General features: G+C 46.3%; 1 protein-coding gene across 3 annotated transcripts in view; it reads right to left on the reverse strand.

Moving 5' to 3' along the window:
- Positions 1–12,267, reverse strand: part of capn15 (calpain 15) — a 36,074-nt gene that overhangs the window by 10,638 nt on the left and 13,169 nt on the right. For all 3 annotated transcript variants that reach the window (XM_046848108.1, XM_046848109.1, XM_046848107.1), the window contains exons 2-8: positions 6,475–7,831; positions 6,077–6,285; positions 5,761–5,944; positions 3,637–3,860; positions 2,758–2,883; positions 1,514–1,666; positions 1,072–1,233 (exon numbers count right to left, since the gene is read on the reverse strand). In XM_046848108.1, the coding sequence (XP_046704064.1) occupies positions 1,072–1,233; positions 1,514–1,666; positions 2,758–2,883; positions 3,637–3,860; positions 5,761–5,944; positions 6,077–6,285; positions 6,475–7,831 (2,415 nt within the window). The remainder of the gene's footprint in view (positions 1–1,071; positions 1,234–1,513; positions 1,667–2,757; positions 2,884–3,636; positions 3,861–5,760; positions 5,945–6,076; positions 6,286–6,474; positions 7,832–12,267) is intronic.

Consider the following 12,267-nt stretch of genomic DNA (forward strand, 5'->3'; position numbering starts at 1 on the left):
GGATCTGAGCAGGGCAGGATTGAGTAGGGCAGGACTGAACAGGGCAGGATTAAGTAGGGCAGGACTGAGCAGGGCAGGATCCGAGCAGGGCAGGATGAGCAGGGCAGGATCCGAGCAGGGCAGGACTAAGCAGGGCAGGATTGAGCAGGCAGGATTTGAGTAGGGCAGGACTGAACAGGGCAGGATTAAGTAGGCAGGATTGAGTAGGCAGGATTTGAGTAGGCAGGATTTGAGCAGGGCAGGATTGAGTAGGGCAGGACTGAGCAGGGCAGGACTTGAGTAGGGCAGGATCTGAGCAGGGCAGGATTAAGTAGGGCAGGATTAAGTAGGGTAGGATTGAGTAGGGCAGGACTGAGTAGGGCAGGATTAAGCAGGGCAGGATTTGAGTAGGGCAGGATTGAGCAGGGCAGGACTGAGCAGGGCAGGATTAAGCAGGGCAGGACTGAGTAGGGCAGGATTGAGCAGGCAGGATTAAGTAGGGCAGGATTTGAGCAGGGCAGGATCTGAGCAGGGCAGGATTGAGTAGGGCAGGATTAAGCAGGGCAGGACTGAGCAGGGCAGGATTGAGTAGGGCAGGATTTGAGTAGGGCAGGATTGAGTAGGGCAGGATTTGAGTAGGGCAGGATTGAGTAGGGCAGGATTGAGCAGGGCAGGATTTGAGTAGGGTGGGATTGAGTAGGGTAGGATTGAGTAGGGCAGGATTTGAGCAGGCAGGATTAAGCAGGGCAGGATTGAGCAGGCAGGATTAAGCAGGGCAGGATTAAGTAGGGCAGGATTGAGCAGGGCAGGACTAAGCAGGGCAGGATTGAGTAGGGCAGGATTAAGCAGGGCAGGATTGAGTAGGGCAGGATTTGAGTAGGCAGGATTTGAGCAGGGTGGGATTTGAGTAGGGCAGGATTGAGTAGGGTAGGATTTGAGTAGGGTAGGATTTGAGTAGGGTAGGATTTGAGTAGGGTAGGATTTGAGTAGGGTAGGATTTGAGTAGGGTAGGATTAAGAAGAATATTAGAAAGAAATCTTTTCATAAAATAATGTCATCTCATTGTGTGTGTATGCATGAGTGTGTGTGTACCTGCTCCCTTCCTGAAACAGAGCGAACTCCAGGGACGTTCTCTCCAGGACAGTCAGAGTGCTCACTGTGATTGGTCCACTTGCCCTGCTGGGGAACGAACCCTGAACACGCATCTCATGCCAGTCTGAGTGTATCTTACAGATATCCACCGAGTCAAAGTATCTACACACACACACACACACGCGCACACAGGTTACAGATACATGTCTGCACTGTCAACATGAGTATTTTATGAGCTGAAAGGAGTGGCTGTCTATATTTCACTCCTGAAATACACGCAGTGTGTGTGTGTGCGCGGACGAGAGACTAAGCACTGGCTCAGAATGTTATCAGCACTAATCAGTTCAGTCAAGTTCATAAGTTTAGATCAATCTGAGGTTTACTGATGAAGTCTGAGAGATCTGTACATTCACTATGATGTTTAAAGGTACTGAGTACTGACTTGATAAAGTCTCCATACTCCATCCAGAACACTCCCTCACTGCTGCCATGAGCCATCAGCTCATGCCTCAAGTGCTGTGGCCAATCAGGCCAATCGTCTGACCACGAGCCGTTCCAGGAGAAACGCCCCCATGGGTTCCTCAGACGCAGAAGCCTGGAAAAAAGAAACCGTTAGAAAAAAAACCAGCCAAATCCAGCACTAGTGTGTAAAACACATCAATGTCCAACCGTGTAGAGCAGGTTTTCAGTCCAATCAGGCAAGGATCACACTGATTCCCCCCGTCTAATCAGTTCATCCTGGCTTTCAGTACACTTGGAGGTAGCTCCTGCTCTATAAAATGGCCCATCCCCTGATCTAGAATCTTACACTAATCCAGAATCATACATCTAGAATCTATCAAGCTTGCAAACAAAGAAGAACAGAAACAGATGAAGAAAATCTCTGCAGAATGTTCCAGATTTCTGTGGAATAAACTAGAAGCATGAAAGCTGTACCACCGCAGAGTCACCCAGAACCTAGACATACAGAACCAACAACAGAATCTTGAGCTTCAGTACAGAGTACTTTAGCTAGAAGGGTAAAGATTAGAGGAACCTTCACCCCTGGTCCGGAGTAAAATTATGCGGAATTGAATATTGAGCATGACAGAATCTACTCGAGAAAATTGTGTAATTTGTAGCATCTATCGCTATACATCATCACCTACTTAAAAAGAACCAGCCAGAACCAATAAACGCAGCAGTTCAGGACAGGGATAAGTCCTCAAACCATCACGCACATTGAATTATGCTGCCATGACTTGATTATTTCTTTCTACATGCAGGAACAAGCACCGAAAACAGCTCTCAACTCAGCAAGTGGTGGTCAAGGGAAGTGGTAGCTCGGTGGTTAAGGCTCTGGATACTGATCAGAAGGTGTGGCTTTCAAGTGTCAAGTTGCCACTCTTAGGCCCTTGACCAAGGCGCTCTGTGCTCCAGGCGTGCTCTGACCCTGTATTTATCACTGCTCTGAGACGGAAATCATCAACAGCAGAGGTAATGACTAATGTTAGCCAGCTATGCTGAGCTACATGTTTTGGACCACTGTTGTTCCTGTACTGAAGTTTCAATCCAGGGTGCTGCAGGAAGGTTTGAACCTCAGAAGATTACTCAAATATTACTCAAATCCTGTTCAACAGAGAGTCTCCAGAACAGAATGATGCAGACATGCAGAACAAAATCTGAAAAAACTGTGTTGTTAGTTACCTGTAACCCTGAACATCTCGAACATCCAGTATGGAGTAGGCGTGTCTTGGACGGAGCCCCAGAGATTCATATACAGCATCATCCACTTTCATGTTCCCACCACCACATGACGCCCCCATCAGGAAACTGAGTAAAACAATCACACAAACAAGATTTAACCATGATGTAACAGGTAACTGTTGGTCCATGTGGCTCACCATAATCCGTTGGCCGGGCACTTGGGGCACTAGACCGTCTACTGGGCCGTTTTTATTGGCAGGGTATTCATGTCAATGTACATAGATGGTCAGAATGTCATGAATATCAGCTGGTGAAAGCACCATTAAACCCAAAACCCTTAATCGAGGTCTCATTTGGAAGAGTTGAAATGAGAATAGACTGTGCAAGGGCAACGCTTTGTGCTAATTTTGATTGACTAGGCAACACGAGACCCGGAAGCAGTGCCTCTTTACAGCATCGCAGCGCTGCGGAGGTGTTATTTCCCGGGTCGGGAGATAACACTGGGATCCCCAGCAATACCCAGCAAATCCAAAGAAGTGTGCAGTTAGGTGGGTGGAAATACAGTATCTGGGTTTCTATGCATGTCATAGAGAGGTGCATCCCCAAACAGTTTTTCAGGTGGCTGGGCACTGTGATGTCCCAGGTGGTGGAGTGGGAGAATCACCCTGAGAAGAAGGGCCTGACCAAGTGAGCGGTCCAGAATTCAATAAAGCTGGTAACTTGTTTCCGTCCCTACTGTTTTTCCTTCCCCAAACACAAAGCTTTCCCACACATGACAAGTGATCTGAGGCTAGCTGTGTGTGTTAGCCAGTCTGTGTACAGTAAGTGTGTATAGTGTGTGTGTGTGTGTGTGTGTGTGTGTGTGTGTGTGTGTGTTACCCTGCTTCCTTAGAGCTGATCATCTTGGCCCAGATGAGGTCTGTGTCGATGGGTTCCTCGCGGGGGTTGGTGTTGTTCACCTGCAGGTTGAGGCTGTCACATGGCGCTCCAGTCAGAGTGGCCAAACCCTCGATGGCTCGACCGGCCTGCAGCGCAAAATACGACCCGTGCAGCTTCGCCAAAGCCTTTTCTATCAGAGCCACCCACAACTGTCTCCTCTGAGCCTGGGGGGAGACGGGCAGAGAAACACGATGAGAGAAACAACAGAAAGAGATGAAAAGAGACCAAGATTAACTGATGACTAACCAGAATAATCCAGGTTTTTAGTATATTTGTTATTGCTACGTGGCAAACAAGTTACCAGTAGGTGCAGTAGATTCTCAGAAAACAAACAAGACCCAGCATTCATGATATGCACGCTCTTAAGGCTGTGCAATTGGGCAATTAGTTGAAAGGGATGTGTTAAAAAAATAGCAGTGTATGCCGTTGACTGTACAAACTCAAAACTATTTTGTACAAACATTTTTGTTTCTAGGATTTAGCAATCCTGTGAATCATTTTTGATATCACCCCACAAGTTCTGGATTGGATTAAGGTCCGGGATTGGGCTGGCCACTCCATAACATTAATTTTGTTGGTTTGGAACCAAGACTTTGCTCGTTTACTAGTGTGTTTGGGGTCATTGTCTTGTTGAAACAACCATTTCAAGGGCATGTCCTCTTCAGCATAAGGCAACATGACCTCTTCAAGTATTTTGACATATGCAAACTGATCCATGATCCCTGGTATGCGATAAATAGGCCCAACACCATAGTAGGAGAAACATGCCCATATCATGATGCTTCCACCACCATGCTTCACTGTCTTCACTGTGTACTGTGGCTTGAATTCAGAGTTTGGGGGTCGTCTCACAAACTGTCTGTGGCCCTTGGACCCAAAAAGAACAATTTTACTCTCATCAGTCCACAAAATGTTCCTCCATTTCTCTTTAGGCCAGTTGATATGTTCTTTGGCAAATTGTAACCTTTTCTGCACATGCCTTTTTTTTAACAGAGGGACTTTGCGGGGGATTCTTGAAAACAGATCAGCTTCATACAGACGTCTTCTAACTGACATCCTGGAGCTGATCATTGGCTGAGCCTTTGCCATTCTGGTTATTCTTCGATCCATTTTGATGGTCTTCCGTTTTCTTCCACGTCTCTCTGGTTTTGCTCTCCATTTTAAGGCATTGGAGATAATTTTAGCTGAACAGCCTATAATTTTTTGCACCTCTTTATAGGTTTTCCCCTCTCCAATCAACTTTTTTAATCAAAGTACACTGTTCTTCTGAACATTGTCTTGAACGACCCATTTTCCTCAGGCTTTCAAATGCATGTTCAACAAGTGCTGGCTTCATCCTTAAATAGGGGCCACCTGATTCACACCTGTTTTTTCACTAAATTGATGACCTCAGTGATTGAATGCCACACTGCTATTTTTTGGAACACATCCCTTTCAACTAATTGCCCAATTGCACAGCCTTACGAGCGTGCATATCATGAATGCTGGGTCTTGTTTGTTTTATGAGAATCTACTGCACCTACTGGTAACTTGTTTGCCACGTAGCAATAAAAAATATACTAAAAACCTGGATTATTCTGGTTAGTCACGTTGTACTGCTATTATTTTGAACAATACTGTAGCTGTTGGATGGACTGAGAGATAAATGGATTGATTGATGAATGGAATAATCATTGGATTAATAACTTGATTAAGGTTTAAAGAGAAACAGATCCACAGATGGATATTTAATAAATAGAGAGAGAGAGAGAGAGAGAGAGAGAGAGAGAGAGAGAGAGAGTGGATGGACATATTGATGGGGGATGGAAATTTGGTTAGGTAAACAGATAAAGTATTAGAGTGATAAAGGCATAACTGGGAGGCATAGACGCTTGGTTAGATGGATGGGTAATTGGAGAAATGGATGTATAAAGGTGTAATTGAAAGGTGGAATGGGCAACAAGGATACTACTTATATACAGTGGATAAACGGATGTTTCAGTGTTTCAGTGGACACACACACACACACACACACACACACACACACACACACACACACACACATATACACACATACACACACACCTGGGAGAACAGCAGGTATCCATACTCATCACATGGCAGCATGTCATCCACCAGCACTGTCGTCCACGTTCCGTCTTTACACAGCCGAACCTGATACGCTCCCTCAGGACAGATAGAGCGGGTGATCATCACTCGCTCCACCAGCTCAGGACGCTCCGCTAACACAGCTAGTGCACTCAGAAACCTCTCACACACACACACACACACACACACACACACACACACACACACACACACACACACACACAGTTATAACTTTTGTAAACGTAAAAATAATGTTTATAGAAACTAACACACAGCCTCCTCTGTCCCTTACCAGCAGTTACCCAGAAGCCCTTGCAGGATATCGGATGGCCGTGGTGTTCGGAACACTGACCACTTCACCCCACGGTCCTTAAAGTTGTTGCAGTTAATCTCGTGTGGGCGGAGCCACTTTTTGATGCGTTGCTGGACACTGTCGCTCTCTGGGAAGCCCACTGATCTGGGACCAGGAGGAAAACTGTCGTCTACAAAGTTCACTGCGTTCTGAAACACACAGAAAATAAACATTCTGGATAAAAGAACACAAGGCTCAGTTTCTTATAGGCGCTTTAGAGGCGTGGCTTATTACCGCAATCATTTACAAGAATTATCTGTAAACGTGACATCACGTTACAAACAATTCTGCTTTTAGCCTCACAAAGCTAACATACGGATGATTTAGCTTTATTATACCTCTCTGCAGAAGCTAACGATGTTTTCCCACAGTTCTTTAGCTTCCCCCTCATCAGTTTTCCTCCGCTGTTCAACATGAACACTCTCTCTCCGGCGTAGCGCCTTCACCTTTCTGGTTCTCAGATAACGCTGTGCTGTGTGACATGCCACACAGTGTTTCACACACACTTCATTAAGCAGTGTGCATGCTGGACACACCCACTTCTCCCCTTGACCTGTCCCTCGAGGCGCTTGTGATGTCTTTTTAACAAAGGGCTCAGAGAATCCATGAAGTTTTGAGGTTCCGCAGGCGCTGCAGTGTCCCGACCCTGTAGGATTCCGCAATGTGCACTTGGAACACGCCCACGATGTAAAATCAGGACTCGAGGGAGTAGCTGGAGTAAATCGAACCGATTCACCAAGGACATCAATTACATCTGTGCTTGGCCCCGCCAGTTGGCGTGGTCCTCTACAGGCATCGCAGCGTCCTGCTAAAGATAATGAGGGACCAGAAAGAGCAGAGCATCCAGGACATTTCCAAGAAGGTGGGGCTGGGTGATTAGGACTTGGCTCCTCCTCTTCAAGAACACTAAGGCGTTTGATTGGTTCTGTGGAAGGGAGAGACTTAGGTTTGGGGGCAGGCCCAGTCGAGGGGGAAGTAGGGGGTGGAACTTCACGTCTGCTGCGTGGAACAGGGTTATTTTGCAAAGAGGACAAGGAAGGAGGAAGGAATTGGGCATTGCTTGGAGGTGGAGATGGTGTCTGAGGAGTGGCAGGATTAGACGGTGAGTCTTCAGTGAGGTCAATAAGAACCGCCCCAGCATTTTGTGCAGGAAACCCAGACAATGGCGTCCGGACCTCTGGTACCACCAGTGCCTCGGGTGGGATTTTGGGAAGCGAAAGTTTCCGTGGACCACCACAGGCTGAGCAGGACATCGCTGAGGGTGTATTCAAAAGAGTGCAGCGAGGACACGCCCATCCTGCTAGCACACCCTCTTCTGTGTTTCCTACTTCCCCATTAGGCTCAGCCTTTTTTACCAAGTCCTCATCCACATGCTGTCGTTTCGGCTCGGAGTTGGAAGTGATAGGTTCAGAAATGGAGGGAGAGGAAGAAGAAGGGGTAGGGCCATTTGATGAACTGGGTGGTGCCCCACAGACTGAGCATGCGCCTGATGCGCTGTAATTAGTCAGTGTGCAGCGTGGGCAGGTCCAGCAGCTGCTGAGGCGTAGAATTCTGTTCAGGTCGGGTTTGTTACGTGGTGCTTCACAGATAGAGCAACGTGGAGATCCTGCCGGGTTCAAGAAGGTACAGCGAACGCACGACCAATCAGAACCAAGAACCATGGCCTCCATCATCGACCCGCGGGAGTGAGAGAGACTGAAGAAGAGACAAAAGGAAAGAAATTAACTGCTATGCTACACCAACAAAAATATACAAAATACACAAAATGTATGACTAAGCCCAGATTCCCCATCAACACCCACAAACTGCTTCACCAAAAACCCCACTGTCAATTCCAAGCAGGTCCTGCTGAGAGAAAGACCACATACAAGAGTTCATCAAGAAAAGAGAATGTAGCTTCACATCTATAAAAAAATCCTCCAGCTGAGATGTTCTGTCAGAGTCAGCTAAGCCCTCACTTTTACCATAATGCTCTCCATAAGCCTGTTTAGATTTTCGCTTTAAAACAGCACACACTGATTCCTGCAGTCCCAATCCAAACAACCCAAATCATAACCTTCTTAGAGGGTCCAGATGTGACCTGGTGCAGACACACACCTCAGACTCTGCAACAGTTTGGAACAGAAAATCTATCACTTTTCAACCCCAAGGACAAAGGGAGTTTGATGGTTCTGGTGTAGCTGAAGATGACGGTGATCTCTTTCATGTATTAGCAGCTCAGGCAGGATGAGGGATCGAATCTCTGACATTTACAGGCATCTTGACTCTCCATTGACTCTCAACACAAACATTCTCATGATGTTCTCCATCCTTGTACCATCTACATGCACAATGTCCACGTTTACAAGCCAAGCTTGTCACCAATCCTCACGACTCTGTCAGTTTTTTTTATTATCGCTCCCACCACCACCACTGCCGCATTCTGCTTCCTCAGGCGGTTTTCCCTGTGGTCCTGCATCTGATTCAGGATTTTGTTTTGATGCCTGTCCAAACTCATAGCTATTTTAAATACAATGTTGAGTAAAAAAAAAAAAAATACTTAAAAGTGTGACATGAATCAGAGAAACAGACTCTCCACTGCTGCTATTTCAACGAGTCATCAGCCATCGCTCACCCAGCTGTCAGAGGCATGGGCAAGATCGAGCTCTGCTGCAGTGTTCACACCAGGTTCAGATCCACCAGCCTCAGATATGGTGCCTTCAACATTCCAAGCTCTATTGCTATAAAAATCAGTTCTCGAAACTGGAGAAACAATCCCACGTTACACCACAGCACCTGTTCATCAATTCCACAAAGCAGAGTTTGGCCCACAGTTTGTTCCTCCAGCTCAGCAGTACCATGTTCACACCACTGAATCCTTTTTGTTCTCCCACTCAAACACTGCCTCAAGAAATCACACTGCTGTTTTCCTCCTTCCACTTATCTCCAAAGATGCTGCATTTTCTAAGATCTTCAAATTCAGATGTGATGCTGCAACAAATATTAGGACTGGTACAGCAATGGACTCACAATGTGCTGCAAGCTTCTGAACCTGGTCTTCTGTTCACTCCACCTGAACCAAACAAGGTTCAACCTCTGCTTCAATTACATATGCAGCTCATGACTTCCTGTCTAAGCCACTCTTTTACACTGCACTCCCACACCCAAAGTTTGATGTGTAATCCTGGCTTGACGGAGGATCGGTGTGAGCTGGCGTGAGCTCCATCACCACTATCTCCAGTCCACAGGAACCACAAGAGTAACTGTCAGAGCAGTAGATCAAATAAATCTAATTACAGAATATAGATCATTTTAGGGATGTAAACAATGACAAACGTGTTGTGATGATACTGTGCATTTCTGGTCCTAAAGCATTTCAGGTGGTGACTGTTTTTAAATCACAAAGCTGTCAAAACAAAATTACTAAAATACTGCACTTTAGTTCAGCTAAAACAGAACAGTTCAGATATTTATAACAACTACAAATCGATGATAACATGGATTTACTGGAGCCCTAATTCAGACATCGAGGCGACAACTTTTCACCTGAAACATTAAACCTTTACATGCAGTACTGTATGCAGGTGTGTATTCTTATCTGCTTAATACACTACAACACTACAGGCAGCACTATACACCACACACACCACAACACTGCACTACAGACACCACACACCACTGCATACACAACAACACTACACTACAGACACCACTGCACACATCACAACACTGCACTACAGACACCACACACCACTGCACACACAACAACACTACACTACAGACACCACTGCACTACAGACAACACTGCACACACACACCACACACACACACACACACGACTGCACACACCATACAACACTGCACACAACAACACTACACTACAGACACCACTGCACTACAGACAACACTGCACACACACACACACACACACACACACACACACACACGACTGCACACACCACAACACTGCACTACAGACACCACTGCACACACACCACACACACCACTACACTACTACACTACAGACACCACTGCACACACACCACTACACTACTACACTACAGACACCACTGCACACACCACAACACTGCACAGACACCACAGACACCACTGCACACACACCACTACACTACTACACTACAGACACCACTGCACACACCACAACACTGCACTACAGACACCACTGCACACACACACACACATCCCAACATTACACTACAGACAACAACACTACTACAGACACCACTGCACACACACACAACACTGCACTAGACACCACTGCACACACTACACACATCCCAACATTACACTACAGACACCACTGCACACACCACACACGACTGCACATACCATACAACACTGCACTACAGACACCACTGCACACATTCACAACACTGCACTACAGACACCAATGCACACACCACACACATGACTGCACTGCACACACCACAACTCTGCACTACAGACACTACTGCACACACCACAACACTGCACAAACCACACACGACTGCACACACCACAGCACTGCACTAAAGACAACACTGCACACATAACTGCACACACCACAACACTGCACTACAGACACCACTGCACACACCATACAACACTAGACACACAAAACTGCAATACAGACACCACTGCACACCATTACACAACACTGAAATACAGACACCACTGCACACACACTGCACACACCAAAATACTGCAATACAGACATCAATGCACACACCACTATACACTACACACACAACACTGCACTACAGACACCACTACATACACCACAACACTGCACACACACACACACTACACACACCATACACACATTCATAACACTGCAATACAGACACCACTGCACACACCACAACACTGCACAAACCACACAACACTGCACACACCACACAACACTGCACACACAACTGCACACACCACAACACTGCACTACAGACACCACTGCACACACCACAGAAACACTGTAATACAGACAACACTGCACACACCATTACACAACACTGAAATACAGACACCACTGCACACACAACACTGCACACACCACAATATTGCAATACAGACATCAATGCACACACCACTATACACTACACACATCACAACACTGCACACACCACAACATTGCACTACAGACAGCACTATACACACAACACAGCACTGCACTACAGACACCACTGCACACACCACAACACTGGACTACAGACACCACTGCACATAACACACCACTGCACTAGCTATCACTGCACACAACGTTGCACTAGACATCACTGCACACAACACTACACACTATACACAACACTGCACTACAGACACCACTGCACACACCACACAACACTACACACCACAACACTGCACTAGACAAACTGCACACACCATTAGTTCTCGCTCCAGTGTTTAGTTCTCACTCTCCAGTGTTCTGTAGTGTTTAAAGACTATTATCACACTCTTGATGTCACCCAAATGAGGATGAGGTTCTGCTTTTGAGTCTGGTTCCTCTCAAGGTTTCTTCCTCATAACATCTAAGGGAGTTTCTCCATCACCACAGTCTCCATGGTGCTCATCAGTGATAAACACACATCATTCACCTTCACTGTTAAATTCTGTAAAGCTGCTTTAAAACAATGTCTGTTGTGAAAAGTGCAATAGAAATAAACTTGACTTGACACTACACACCAGCACTATAGACACTGCAGCACACACCACACAACACTACACACACCACAGAACACTACACACATCACAACACTGCACTACAGACACCACTACATACACCACAACACTGCACACAACACTGCACACTATACACACCACAACAGACAACTACATTACACACACTACAACACTACACTAGACACCACTACACACACACACATGACTGCACTGCACACACCACAACTCTGCACTACAGACACTACTGCACACACCACAACACTGCACAAACCACACAACACTGCACACACCACAGCACTGCACTAAAGACAACACTGCACACACATAACTGCACACACCACAACACTGCACTACAGACACCACTGCACACACCATACAACACTAGACACACAAAACTGCAATACAGACACCACTGCACACACCATTACACAACACTGAAATACAGACACCACTGCACACACAACTGCACACACCAA

Source organism: Silurus meridionalis, chromosome 4, assembly GCF_014805685.1.
Source record: "Silurus meridionalis isolate SWU-2019-XX chromosome 4, ASM1480568v1, whole genome shotgun sequence".
Lineage (NCBI taxonomy): Eukaryota > Metazoa > Chordata > Actinopteri > Siluriformes > Siluridae > Silurus > Silurus meridionalis.